At 51.7% G+C, this 14660-nt stretch overlaps 1 protein-coding gene across 1 annotated transcript in view; it reads right to left on the bottom strand.

The window, feature by feature from the left end:
* Window positions 1-449: 449 nt before the first annotated feature.
* GAB2 (GRB2 associated binding protein 2) overlaps window positions 450-14660 on the bottom strand; it is a 144855-nt gene continuing 130644 nt past the window's right edge. Inside the window, exons 6-10 of the mRNA XM_077298675.1 lie at window positions 13216-13504; window positions 6824-6914; window positions 6606-6708; window positions 6273-6398; window positions 450-3617 (exon numbers count right to left, since the gene is read on the bottom strand). Of these exons, the coding sequence (XP_077154790.1) occupies window positions 3474-3617; window positions 6273-6398; window positions 6606-6708; window positions 6824-6914; window positions 13216-13504 (753 nt within the window). The 3' untranslated portion in view covers window positions 450-3473. The remainder of the gene's footprint in view (window positions 3618-6272; window positions 6399-6605; window positions 6709-6823; window positions 6915-13215; window positions 13505-14660) is intronic.

The following is a 14660-nucleotide window of genomic DNA, read 5'->3' as shown; positions in this document are numbered from 1 at the left end:
CCTTACAATAGCAAGGTGACATTAACCCTTCATTACCCCATATCCCACCGCTACACGGGAGTGGGAAGAGAGTGGCCAAGTGCCAGAATAGGCGCATCTTCCAGATGTGCCTTTTCTGGGGTGGCTGGGGGCAGATGTTTGTAGCCAGGGGGGGCAATAACCATGGACCCTCTCCTGGCAATTAATATCTGCCCTCAGTCACTGGCTTTACCACTCTGGCGGAGAAAATTGCGCGGGAGCCCATGCCAATTTTTTCTGCGATTTAACCCTTTATTTTACAAGCTACAGCGCCCAAATTTTGCACATACACACTACTAACATTAGTAGTGTGGAATATGCAAAAAAAAGGGATATGAGATGGTTTACTGTATGTAATCATGTCTCATATCCTGTCGGGTTTGTGAAGGAGAAATGAGAAGCCGGCAATTGAATTACCGGCTTTTCACTAACACCGCTGCGTATTTCTCGCAGGTCATACTGCTGGTCCGTGTGTAATCCGTATTTTTCTCGCCCCATAGACTTTCATTGGCGATTTTTTTGCGCAATACGGTGACAAACGCAGCATGCTGTGATTTTCTACGGCCGTACAAGACCTTATATTACGGATGCGTAATATACGGCAGATAGGAGCTGGGCCATAGAGATTCATTGGGCCTTGTGTTATGCGCTCATACGTCCGTAAAACTCGCTAGTGTGACGCCGGCCTATGGGTGCTGACCTGCAGTACCGAGAACGGCCACTACATGATGTATGGAGCTGTGGTGTTCCGGATCCATACACTTTACTTCCCGGGAACTTTTAACAATAGGGTCCAACACCCAGAACCCCCTCCAATCAGTCGTTACCTTATCTCTAGGTCATTACCATCCCAGTCCTAGACAACCCCTTTAAGATGTCCAAAAAAAGTCCCAGTGTCACATATCGGTGCTGCAGTATTATATATAGTTTGGGGGCTCAGTTAAAGATTTTTTGGGACCCATAAACCTCTGTTTATTAAAAAAAAAATTAAACTTGAATCCCTGAAAATTCCCGAAAAAATATACATAAAAAAAATGTACAAAAATTTATAGAGCAAAAAGTAAATAGTTGCCCCCTATGTTTCGATTCGCAGCAGCCAAGTCTAGATCTGAATCAGAAGTGAGATCAAACGATATCCCCCCCCCCCCCAAATACGGCACTTTATAATAAGGATGCACCATATGGCGGCACAGGTATCCATGCATAAAGCGCTGCCAGACACAGAAATCAGAAAAGAAATACTGTAATCTAATACTGATATACAATGGAAGTGGGGTTTTTTTTGCATAAAAAGTGAAAAAAAAATAAAAATAATCCCCCATTCCAAAAAAAGGGTGAAAGACAAACATTAAGTTAAGTAGTGTTTCCCCCCCCCCCAATTAGTACAACACTACATAGACATAACTAACTAAGCGCGGCCAGGAACCTGAAAAAAGTGCTAAACGCGACTGTATCCATCAACTCCACACTGATCATATATACTAAAAGGAAATCAACAATTGCAATAAGACAAAAGTGTAAAAAAACCTCAAAACATAAACAAAGCTAAAAAATTGATTTGAACAGACGCAGAAAACAGCAGCCCTAGTAACGAAGGCTCCACACAAAAAAAAGTTTGTGGTAGTAAAGGTTTCTCGCAATCACAGTGTTTCACTACTTATAGAAAAATCGTTGGAAGTCGGGAATTCACCTAATGCGAATTTTAAAGTAATAAAAAAAAATAATAATAACAAACCCCCCCAAAAAAACAAAAAAAAACCTAGCCTGTAACCGTTTTTGGGCTACTGAATGATGACATTTGTAGCAACTGTTGCACAGACATTGTTATGGACCACAAACCATAGCAGGGGCACAGCTCTTGAGGGTGCAGAGGTAACAGCCGCACCTGGGCCCCGGTATGCGAAGGGCCCCGAAAGATCATCTGCCACGTAAGATGACCCCAGTATTATCACTGCCAATATTATGAGTTGCAAGTTTTGACTTTGCTATAGAAGTAGCCTCCCCTATGACTTGCATGGTATCCACGGTTTAGTTGATTTACTCCGCCCCTGAGGAACATGTAAAATTTAAATGATTTGCAGATTAGTTTAAATGATTTGCTCCTACCCTAAGACAATCTTCAGGGTGGGGTGAACCATTATTTAACCTACAAAGCACATTTGTCAACATCTTCCTCATGGGAAAGCAAGTAAATAGAACGATTTTCTCCGCCCCTGAAGAACAGCTCAGTCCTCAGGGGCGGAGCAAATCAGTTATTTACTTACCTGGAAAACATCTTTGTTAACATCTAACAATGGAAAATTGGGGTGAAAAACTGTATGGCTCAGCCCCTGCTGATAAATCCTCCAATTCCCTCCCTGCCAAGGTTGGAAAAGTGGAGATGGAGCCATTCACCGCAATAGCCCCTTTTTCTTCCGCTGGTCCACTGATGAGTAGGTACAGGATAAGGAACCTTTTATGTCCAGATGCTACAGCAATAAAAATATTTAGCACAGTGGTGATCATTCCGCACAACAACCTGCACATTTTACACCAGTGAGGACCCGGTGCAATTTTGAGTAACAGTCTAAAGGAATTTCTTTGTCAGCAGCCCCATTAGAATATTGCTATGCAAAATGTGAAGTTTTATAAAAAATAAAAAAAAGCTATAAAATATACTTTTTTTTTAAATAAATTTAGTTGACAGAGCGAATGCAAAATTCACCTGTTACATCTGGAAATTTTTGGGAGGACGACATTTAAAAGAACCAATGCTCCATTCACATCCAAAGCTGCATTACGATTTCTGCTAGGCCCCCAATTCACTTTTCCCTGCAGAATCGGATCACATTCTGCTCCCACAATGCAACAGTCAAGCATGTATAGACTCTAAATGGCAGGCAGCAACAATTCGAATGCTGCTTTGGAAGGGACTAGAGTATAACACCTGACAAGACTCTTTATACTACTATCTCTATGCCTGTAGATAACCGTTTGTTAGGAAAGTCCGAGCGCTTTTTTTTTTTTTTTTTTTTAAATGTCTACCATTGTTGCAAAACAAGGCGTTGCTTTGCGGCAATTTAAAGGCACAGCTACAAAAAAAATTTTGAAAAAGAAACTTGTATGCAGTGTGTACGATAAACAGCCCCCCTCCCCCACTGTGAAGGATGCCAGTCTGTGTATATTAGACTACATCCAACGAGCTCGAGAACGGACAATATGGCGGCCAGAGAGCGACCGCTGCACGTTTACAGTCAATGTAATACTCAGTGCTACGTGAAGCATTGAATACAGTAATCTAGAAGGTGTTGGGGCCCCTTTAAGAGGTAAAGGCGCCAGCAGGGAATCTGTGAGTTTGGGAGCTCCTCCCACAACGCCGGTTCTCCGCTATAGTAATGGCAGATCAAGCAGCATGGCGGTCAGTCGCAGCGCGGAGGCTCCAGCTCGCCAGCACTAATGTCCATGGGGTGGCGCCGTCACGGCTTGGCATTCTTGGTGGGCTCCGAAGACTGGCGCACGTCCGTCCATTCCTGCATCGTGTTTTGCAGCGCCTGGGTCTTCTCTTTGTCCACTTGGACGTAATCCACCTTTTCGTCGGATGCGACAGAAGACGTGGAGGGCTACAGGTAACAAAAACAGGAAGAAAGGAAAAAAAAAAAATCAATATTACCCAGCTTTCCCAAGTTACTGAATGGCAGATTAAACGCACGCCCCCTCTTTGTAGAAAGGTCATTCAGGTCTATGGGAAATCTGGGAGATAATCCCATTAAGGTCACCCAGATTTCCTAAAGTCCTGAAAGGCAAATCTGTATTCGTGCAGAGGTGTCTGCCTCCATCCTTATTGCACACATATAGACTACTACTCATTCTAGTGCTGAGTGAAAACGCTGGAGTGCTATAATAAGGGCCATATATATATGGTCATCCAGCTTTCCAGGGGTCCTGAATGGTATTGATCTGTGAAGGTATAATGTATGCTCTCCTTCCTTGTCACGCGCATTTATGCAGATGCAAGAATGGGAGATTGTTACAAGGATTACGTTGGAGGTCATTGTGACCTTTGAAAGATTTCAGCATGAGCGGCGACGATCTGAGTATGCGGCGAGGATCAGACGGGTGATGTGAGGAGTGGAGGGGCCGGACAGATGAGCAGCGAAGAGAGTATGAGGATTTTATACGTGTGCGCATGCATGGGCTCTGTGTATACCAGTGCGTATGTATGTGCTCTGTGTACACCAGTGCGATTGTATGTGCTCAGTGTACACCAGTGCGTATGTGTGCTCTGTGTATACCAGTGCGTATGTATGTGCTCTGTGTACACTAGTGCGTATGTATGTGCTCCGTGTATATCAGTGCATATTTATGTGCTCTGTGTACACTAGTGCATAAGTATGTGCTCTGTGTACACCACTGCGTATGTATGTGCTCTGTGTATACCAGTGCGTATGTATGTGCTCTGTGTACACTAGTGCGTATGTATGTGCTCTGTGTATACCAGTGCGTATGTATGTGCTCTGTGTATACCAGTGCGTATGTATGTGCTCTGTGTACACCAGTGCGTATGTGTGCTCTGTGTATACCAGTGCGTATGTATGTGCTCTGTGTACACCAGTGCGTATATATGTGGTATGTGTACACCAGTGCGTATGTATGTGCTCTGTGTACAGCAGTGCGTATGTATGTGCTCTGTGTATACCAGTGCGTATGTATGTGCTCTATGTATATGTGCGTATGTATGTGCTCTGTGTATACCAGTGTATGTATGTGCTCTGTGTATACCAGTGCGTATGTATGTGCTCTGTGTACAGCAGTGCGTATGTGCTCTGTGAATATCAGTGCGTATGTATGTGCTCTGTGTACACCAGTGCGTATGTATGTGCTCTGTGTACACCAGTGCGTATGTATGTGCTCTGTGTACACCAGTGCGTATGTATGTGCTCTGTGTACACCAGTGCGTATGTATGTGCTCTGTGTACACCAGTGCATATGTATGTGCTCTGTGTACACCAGTGCGTATGTATGTGCTCTGTATACCAGTGCGTATGTATGTGCTCTGTGTACAGCAGTGCGTATGTATGTGCTCTGTGTATACCAATGCGTATGTATGTGCTCTGTGTACACCAGTGCGTATGTATGTGCTCTGTGTACACCAGTGCGTATGTATGTGCTCTGTGTACACCAGTGCGTATGTATGTGCTCTGTGTACACCAGTGCGTATGTATGTGCTCTGTGTACACCAGTGCATATGTATGTGCTCTGTGTACACCAGTGCGTATGTATGTGCTCTGTATACCAGTGCGTATGTATGTGCTCTGTGTACACCAGTGTGTATGTATGTGCTCTGTATACCAGTGCATATGTATGTGCTCTGTGTATACTAGTGTGTATGTATGTGCTCTGTGTACACTAGTGCGTATGTATGTGCTCTGTGTATACCAGTGCGCATGCATGGGCTCTGTGCATACCAATGTGTATTTATGTGCTCTGTGTACGCCAGTGCGTATGCATGTGCTCTGTGTATACTAGTGCGTATGTATGTGCTCTGTGTATACTAGTGCGAATGTATGTGCTCTGTGTATACCAGTGCGCATGCATGGGCTCTGTGCATACCAATGCGTATTTATGTGCTCTGTGTACGCCAGTGCGTATGCATGTGCTCTGTGTATACTAGTGTGTATGTATGTGCTCTGTGTATACTAGTGCGTATGTATGTGCTCTGTGTATACTAGTGCGTATGTATGTGCTCTGTGTACACCAGTGCATATGTATATACATTGTGTAACATGTGGTTTATGTATACATATGCTTGCATCACATACTGTGTGTCGGTAGCATACACAGTTATAAATACCAGAAACGTCATAGGTATAAAACTGTTGGCAATCGCCCAATAAAAAAGCAAAATGCTGTTTATTCAACAGATGATTGGATTGTTAATGGCAGAACAAAAATCATTGTTCTCGGCAGCACATCTCCTGGTATAAAGTGCAGATGTGCTGCTGATAAATAACATGTGCCCATTATTCTTCGTCAACCTATGTAAAGAGGCCGGGAAACAAGAGTCGAACGACTTGATCTCTCGTTTAATGGTCTGAACTCAATCGCTTAGGTTGCGTTTCCACGGGTCGTGTCATGGTGCCATATGGGAGTATTTGGGCCCCCACTTAAAGCGTGGCCTTGGGCAAAAGTGGTCTAAAAACAAACGCTGGTTACACAATGGCAAATATGTACAGAAAACTCCTAAAACAATTACATCCATCAACATTCCGCCTTACCTTCCGGTGAGGGGTTGGCGACACCGGCTGAAAGTCCAGCGCCAGGTAGTCCACACTCCCGGTGCTCTTCTTCTGGGCCGGACTGTTAGTACCGCTGGTTCCCGGAGAAGCAGACACTGGATTTTGCTTAAAGAATAAAATAATATAATAAATAATAATCAAAATGCACCTTGGATGCCCCATATAGGGGAAACCATGGAGGACACTTGTTACTTTGATAGGTCAGATACAATGTCAGTTACTGAGGTGTTTGGGGTCTGGCTTGTAATAAAAATTCATAAGAAAGCGCACTAAGCTTCCCCGACCCAGTACGCGCTCAGACTGCCCACCTACCATGGCGACGTAGTTTTCTTCACTGTCCCCGGAGCTGGTGCTGGTAATACTCTGTGTGGACACTGGGCGGCAGTATTGAGACGAGCCGGATTTTAGCGAATGCCTGGGAGAGGATTATAGGTCATTATTAATCACTCACCAAGTGTACAGGCGTATTCTATAATGCCGGATTACTGGTCAGATAAATACAGATCACACTCAGGAGCTGCTCTACTCACGTCTGTCTGCACCAAGATTTAGTCACTGGAGACTTGAAAGGAAGTTCATCAATTATGGTGGTCCCCCGCAGATCCAGAGGGGTTGGTTTAGCTGTGGAGCAAGTAATTGTGGGTAAAAAGAAAATAATGGTACAGAATAAAACATTGAATGTGGGAGGAGCGAGAGCCCGGAGGAGGAGGAGGAGCGAGAGCCCAGAGGAGGAGCAAGATCCCAGAGGAGTAGGAGGAGCGAGATTCCAGAGGAAGAGGAGCGAGATCCCGGAGGAGGAGGAGCGAGATCCCGGAGGAGGAGGAGGAGCGAGAGCCCTGAGAAGGAGGAGGAAGATCCCGGAGCGAGATCCCGGAGGAGGAGGAGCGAGATCCCGGAGGAGGAGGAGCGAGATCCCAGAGAAGGAGGAGAAGTGAGATCCCGGAGGAGGAGCGAGAGCCTTGAGGAGGAGAAGGAAGATCCCGGAGGAGCGAGAGCCCTGATGAGGAGGAAGATCCCGGAGGAACGAGATCACGGAGGAGGAGGAGGAGAAGCGAGAGCCCGGAGGAGGAGGAGCAAGATCTTGGAGGAGGAGCGAGATCCCGGAGGAGGAGGAGCAAGATCCCGGAGGAGGAGGAGCAAGATCCCGGAGGAGGAGCGAGATCCCGGAGGAGCAGCAAGATCTCGGAGGTGGAGCGAGATCCTGGAGGAGGAGGAGCAAGATCCCGGAGGAGGAGGAGGAGCGAGATCCTGGAGGAGGAGCGAGATCCCGGAGGAGGAGCGAGATCCCGGAGGAGGAGCGAGATCCCGGAGGAGGAAGAGCGAGATCCCAGAGGAGGAGTGAGATCCCAGAGGAAGAGGAGGAGGAGCGAGATCCCAGAGGGGGAGAGCCCAGAGGAGGTGGAGGAGAGCCCGGAGAAGGTGGAGCGAGAGCCCGGAGGAGGAAGAGGAGCAAGTACCCGGAGGAGGAGGAGCGAGAGTCCGGAGGAGGAGCAAGATCCCAGAGGAGGAGGAGCGAGATCCCGGAAGAAGAGGAGCGAGATCCCGGAGGAGGAGCGAGAGCCTTGAGGAGGAGGAGGAGGAGGAGCGAGAGCCTTGAGGAGGAGGAGGAAGACCCCGGAGGAGCGAGATCCCAAAGGAGGAGGAGGGAGAGCCCAGAGGAGGAGGAGCGAGATCTCGGTGGAGGAGAAGTGAGATCCCGGAGAAGGAGGAGGAGCGAGATCCCAGAAGAGGAGGAGCGAGATCCCGGAGGAAAAGGAGCGAGATCCCAGAGAAGGAGCAAGATCCCAGAGGAGGAGCAAGATCCCAGAGGAGGAGCGAGATCCCGGAGGAGGAGGAGCAAGATCCCGGACGAGGAGTGAGATCACGGAGGAGGAGCGAGATCACGGAGGAGGAGCGAGATCCCGGAGGAGGAGCGAGATCTCGGAGGAGGAGCGAGGTCCCACAGGAGGAGGAGGAGCGAGATCCCGGAGGAGTGAGATCCTGGAGGAGGAGCGAGATCCCGGAGGAGGAGTGAGATCTCGGAGGAGGATCGAGATTCCGAAGGAGGAAGATCGAGATGCTGGAGGAGGAGGAGGAGCGAGAGCCCTGAGAAGGAGGAGGAAGATCCCGGAGCGAGATCCCGGAGGAGGAGGAGCGAGATCCCAGAGAAGGAGGAGAAGTGAGATCCCGGAGGAGGAGCGAGAGCCTTGAGGAGGAGAAGGAAGATCCCGGAGGAGCGAGAGCCCTGATGAGGAGGAAGATCCCGGAGGAACGAGATCACGGAGGAGGAGGAGGAGGAGGAGGAGAAGCGAGAGCCCGGAGGAGGAGGAGCGAGATCTTGGAGGAGGAGCGAGATCCCGGAGGAGGAGGAGCAAGATCCCGGAGGAGGAGGAGCAAGATCCCGGAGGAGGAGCAAGATCCCGGAGGAGCAGCAAGATCTCGGAGGTGGAGCGAGATCCTGGAGGAGGAGGAGCAAGATCCCGGAGGAGGAGGAGGAGCGAGATCCTAGAGGAGGAGGAGGAGGAGCGAGATCCCGGAGGAGGAGCGAGATCCCGGAGGAAGAGCGAGATCCCGGAGGAGGAAGAGCGAGATCCCAGAGGAGGAGTGAGATCCCAGAGGAAGAGGAGGAGGAGCGAGATCCCAGAGGGGGAGAGCCCAGAGGAGGTGGAGCGAGAGCCCGGAGGAGGAAGAGGAGCAAGTACCCGGAGGAGGAGGAGCGAGAGTCCGGAGGAGGAGCAAGATCCCAGAGGAGGAGGAGCGAGATCCCGGAAGAAGAGGAGCGAGATCCCGGAGGAGGAGCGAGAGCCTTGAGGAGGAGGAGGAGGAGCGAGAGCCTTGAGGAGGAGGAGGAAGACCCCGGAGGAGCGAGATCCCAAAGGAGGAGGAGCGAGATCTCGGTGGAGGAGAAGTGAGATCCCGGAGAAGGAGGAGGAGCGAGATCCCAGAAGAGGAGGAGCGAGATCCCGGAGGAAAAGGAGCGAGATCCCAGAGGAGGAGCAAGATCCCAGAGGAGGAGCGAGATCCCGGAGGAGGAGGAGCAAGATCCCGGACGAGGAGTGAGATCACGGAGGAGGAGCGAGATCCCGGAGGAGGAGCGAGATCTCGAAGGAGGAGCGAGGTCCCACAGGAGGAGGAGGAGCGAGATCCCGGAGGAGTGAGATCCTGGAGGAGGAGCGAGATCCCGGAGGAGGAGTGAGATCTCGGAGGAGGATCGAGATTCCGGAGGAGGAAGATCGAGATGCCGGAGGAGGAGGAGCGAGATCCCGGAGGAGGAGTGAGATCCTAGAGGAAGAGGAGCGAGATCCCAGAGTAGGAGGAGCGAGAGCCCGGAGGAGCGAGAGCTCAGGGGAGGAGGAGGAGTGAGATCCCAGAGAAGGAGGAGGAGCGAGATCCCGGAGGAGGAGAGAGATCCCAGAGGAGGAGGAGCGAGATCCCAGAGGAGGAGGAGCGAGATCCCAGAGGAGGAGCGAGATCCCGAAGGAGGTGGAGGAGCGAGATCCCGGAGGAGGAGGAGCGAGATCCCGGAGGAGGAGCGAGATCCCGGAGGAGGAGCGAGATCCCGGAGGAGGAGTGAGATCCCAGAGGAGGAGCGAGATCCCAGAGGAGGAGCGAGATCCCAGAGGAGGAGCGACATCCCAGAGGAGGAGCGAGATCCCAGAGGAGGAGCGAGATCCCAGAGGAGGAGGAGGAGTGAGATCCTGGAGGAGGAGCGAGATTCCGGAGGAGGAGGAGCGAGATCACGGAGGAGGAGTGAGATCCCGGAGGAGGAGCGAGATCCCAGAGGAGGAGCGAGATCCCAGAGGAGGAGCGAGATTCCGGAGGAGGAGGAGCGAGATCACGGAGGAGGAGTGAGATCCCGGAGGAGCGAGATCCCAGAGGAGGAGCGAGATCCCAGAGGAGGAGCGAGATCCCAGAGGAGGAGGAGGAGTGAGATCCTGGAGGAGGAGCGAGATCCCAGAGGAGGAGCGAGATTCCGGAGGAGGAGGAGTGAGATCCCGGAGGAGGAGGAGCGCGATCCCGGAGGAGGAGTGAGATCCCAGAGGAAGAGGAGGAGGAGCGAGATCCCAGAGGAGGAGGAGGAGCGAGAGCCCAGGGGATGAAAAGGAGGAGGAGGAGCGAGATCCCGGAGGAGCGAGATCCCGGAGGAGGAAAGAGATCCCGGAGGAGGAGGAGCAAGATCCCGGAGGAGGAGCAAGATCCCGGAGGAGGAGAGAGATCCCGGAGGAGGTGGAGGAGCGATATCCCGGAGGAGGAGCGAGATCCCGGAGGAGCGAGATCTCGTAGGAGGAGTGAGATCCCACAGGAGGAGGAGGAGTTAGATCCCGGAGGAGGAGCGAGATCCTGGAGGAAGAGCGAGATCCCGGAGGAGGAGCGAGATCCCCGAGGAGTAGGAGTGAGATCCCGGAGGAGGAGTGAGATCCCAGAGGAAGAGGAGGAGGAGCAAGATCCCAGAGGAGGAGGAGCGAGATCCCGGAGGAGGAGCAAGATCCCAGAGGAGGAGCGAGATCCCGAAGAGGAGCGAGATCCCGGAGGAGGTGGAGGAGAGAGATCCCGGAGGAGGAGGAGGAGAGAGATCCCGGAGGAGGAGGAGGAGAGAGATCCCGGAGGAGGAGGAGGAGCGAGATCCCAGAGGAGGAGGAGCGAGATCCCGGAGGAGGAGGAGCGAGATCCCAGAGGAGGAGCGAGATCCCAGAGGAGGAGCTAGATCCCAGAGGAGGAGCTAGATCCCGGAGGAGGAGCCAGATCCCGGAGGAGGAGCCAGATCCCGGAGGAGCGAGATCTCGGAGGAGGAGTGAGATCCCACAGGAGGAGGAGGAGGAGTGAGATCCTGGAGGAGGAGCGAGATCTTGGAGGAGGAGCGAGATTCCAGAGGAGGAGCGAAATCCCAGAGGAGCGAGATCCCGGAGGAGGCGCGAGATCCCAGAGGAGGAGCGAGATCCCAGAGGAGGAGCGAGATCCCAGAGGAGGAGGAGGAGGAGTGAGATCCTGGAGGAGGAGCGAGATCCCAGAGGAGGAGCGAGATTCCGGAGGAGGAGGAGTGAGATCCCGGAGGAGGAGGAGCGCGATCCCGGAGGAGGAGTGAGATCCCAGAGGAAGAGGAGGAGGAGCGAGATCCCAGAGGAGGAGGAGGAGCGAGAGCCCAGGGGATGAAAAGGAGGAGGAGGAGCGAGATCCCGGAGGAGAGAGATCCCGGAGGAGGAGAGAGATCCCGGAGGAGGAGGAGCAAGATCCCAGAGAAGGAGCGAGATCCCGGAGGAGGTGGAGAAGCGATATCCCGGAGGAGGAGCGAGATCCCGGAGGAGCGAGATCTCGGAGGAGGAGTGAGATCCCACAGGAGGAGGAGGAGTTAGATCCCGGAGGAGGAGCGAGATCCCGGAGGAGGAGCGAGATCCCGGAGGAGGAGCGAGATCCCGGAGGAGGAGCGAGATCCCGGAGGAGGAGCGAGATCCCGGAGGAGGAGCGAGATTCCGGAGGAGCGAGATCCCGGAGGAGGAGCGAGATTCCGGAGGAGGAGCGAGATCCCCGAGGAGTAGGAGTGAGATCCCGGAGGAGGAGTGAGATCCCAGAGGAAGAGGAGGAGGAGCAAGATCCCAGAGGAGGAGGAGCGAGATCCCGGAGGAGGAGCAAGATCCCAGAGGAGGAGCGAGATCCCGAAGAGGAGCGAGATCCCGGAGGAGGTGGAGGAGTGAGATCCCGGAGGAGGAGGAGGAGGAGGAGAGAGATCCCGGAGGAGGAGGAGGAGGAGGAGGAGGAGAGAGATCCCGGAGGAGGAGGAGGAGCGAGATCCCAGAGGAGGAGGAGCGAGATCCCGGAGGAGGAGGAGCGAGATCCCAGAGGAGGAGCAAGATCCCAGAGGAGGAGCGAGATCCCGGAGGAGGAGCCAGATCCCGGAGGAGGAGCCAATCCCAGAGGAGCGAGATCTCGGAGGAGGAGTGAGATCCCACAGGAGGAGGAGGAGGAGTGAGATCCTGGAGGAGGAGCGAGATCCTGGAGGAGGAGCGAGATTCCAGAGGAGGAGCGAAATCCCAGAGGAGGAGCGAGATCCCGGAGGAGGAGCGAGATTCCGGAGGAGGAGGAGCAAGATCCCAGAGGAGGAGGAGCGAGATCCCGGAGGAGGAGGAGCGAGATCCCGGAGGAGGAGGAGAGAGATCCCGGAGGAGGAGGAGGAGGAGAGAGATCCCGGAGGAGCGAGATCCTGGAGGAACGTGATCCCAGAGGAGGAGCGAGATCGAGGAGAAGGAGCAAGATCCCGGAGGAGGAGGAGCGAGATCCCAGAGGTGGAGGAGCGAGATCCTGATGGAGGAGCGAGATCCTGGAAGAGATGCGAGATCCCGGAGGAGGAGCGAGATCCCGGAGGAGGAGGAGCGAGATCCCGGAGGAGGAGGAGCGAGATCCCGGAGGAGGAGGAGCGAGATCCCGGAGGAGGAGGAGGTGCGAGATCCCGGAGGAGGAGCGAAAGCCCGGAAGAGCGAGATCCCGGAAGAGGAGGAGGAGCGAGATCTCGGAGGAGGAGCGAGATCCCGGCGGAGGAGGAGTGAGAGCCCGGAGGAGTGAGAGCCCGGAGGAGGAGGAGGAGCGAGATCCCAGAGGAGGAGGAGCGAGAGCCCGGAGGAGGAAGGTAGGGTGGTCAGGCGAATAGAGGGAAGTACAATGGAAGGGATGGATGGATAAATAAATAAATGGACAGTTAGTTACAATGGCGGGTGATGGGAAAAGAAGGTTGGCAAGATTTAAGGAAGGCTGGAGAGTGGATGGCCGGATGACCATAACAATGGCAAGACAATTGGATGTGTGGATGAATGAGTTGGATACTGAAAAACTTACTGGAAATGTGGAAAAGGGGGAAGGAGGGTTTAAAATATACAAAAGGCCATAGAGAAGGGGTCTAATTTACATAACAGTAGCCCCCGATAACCAGGGCCACTCTATAAAGCCTGCCTACCTTTCCTATCGGGCTTCAGGTTGCGGTTGACCGGCGGAGGCTGGATGTCGCTGACTCTGGTCGGCCGCTGGCACAGGGAGGCTGTACTTCCTTTGCGGGCAGGAAGGGTGGCAGAAGAAAACCCCAGGAAATCAAAGTGATGGGGGCCGGGGCTCATGGGAATATACACGTTCTGAGCATTGTCGTTCAGCTTCTCAGAGTTGAACTGGGATGCCGAGCCAGGGTTCATGGGCACGTAGTTGTCTTCAGAATCGGCACTTTCTGACCTCGTCATGGAGTCTTTTGTTTGCTAAAGAATACATTTTTCAATTATTGAGAAATCCAGGCCTGTGAAGCATCCAAAAAACCCACAACCCGAAACAACATTAAATAATTAAGTAGTGAGCATTTTTACAGCCATAGACACATCGCTCCAAAACCCCTGCATGGAGAGCTACATGATGAAATTTAGGCTTCCTGCAGTCACCACTAGAGGGAGCTCACTGCACATTGTGTTATTCAATTCATTGTATGAACTGTATGCAGTAAACTCCTCAGCTCCCTCTAGTGGTGACTACAAGCAGCAACATCCCATCATTCATCTCTGACGCTCTATCATCAGAAACTGTGACATGCTTTTAAGCACTAGGTCTAATTTGACATTAAAGTCTTTCTTTTTTTTACATTATCACATTCCAGGAGCCATAATTTTTGTTTTTATTTATTTTCTTATTTAAACAATATAGCTGTATAAGAACTTATTTCCCCCCCCCCCACCAGGATGAAGATACAATAATACCTCTTCTATTCACATTTTGAGATTCGCGAATTAACAAAATTTTTCATTGGAACCTAGTAATTTGTATTCGCGATTTTTTCACAGATCTGCAAAATTTGCAAAAATCTTCGAAAAACCTTGCAGAAGTATTTAGCGCGGAAGCTTTGTGTTCTTAAGCGTCAGAAGAAGGAGATGATGACACTATAAAAAAAAAAAAAAAAAGTGTAAAAGTTTTAGATTTGTTGAAATCTGGCGACACTGCTATGGCGCGGATGAAACCGCCAAACACTCTACAAGGAGTAAAGAGGCCGAAATTACAAAATTAGTCTCCAAAAATCAACCCGCATGTAGCAAAGCAGGTTTCAACCAAAAAGAGACCAGATGGAATCTGCCCTTTCATTACGGATTGAAGACTGATGTAAAAGGACAATCCCCTTCCAGGCCAACGTGATTCAGGAGAAGGCTTCAAATCTTTATAAGAAGCTTGTTGAAGAGGACACACAAGATCCGTAGCCACGAACATCGACAATACCACACCCTGGAAGAAGCTTTCAGGCCAGGAGGGGGTTGGTATTAACATTTTTCAAAAAGCTACAACCTAAAAGGTGTGAGATTGGATGAAGAGGCTGAATCAGCTGACGTAGAAGACGCAGAGAGGTATCTGGAGACCTTCAAACAAGGTCTTCAA

Source organism: Ranitomeya variabilis, chromosome 3 (assembly GCF_051348905.1).
Source record: "Ranitomeya variabilis isolate aRanVar5 chromosome 3, aRanVar5.hap1, whole genome shotgun sequence".
Classification (NCBI taxonomy): Eukaryota; Metazoa; Chordata; class Amphibia; order Anura; family Dendrobatidae; genus Ranitomeya; species Ranitomeya variabilis.
The sequence above is the reverse complement of the archived record's forward strand: the minus strand, read 5'-3'. Positions and strand labels throughout refer to the sequence as shown.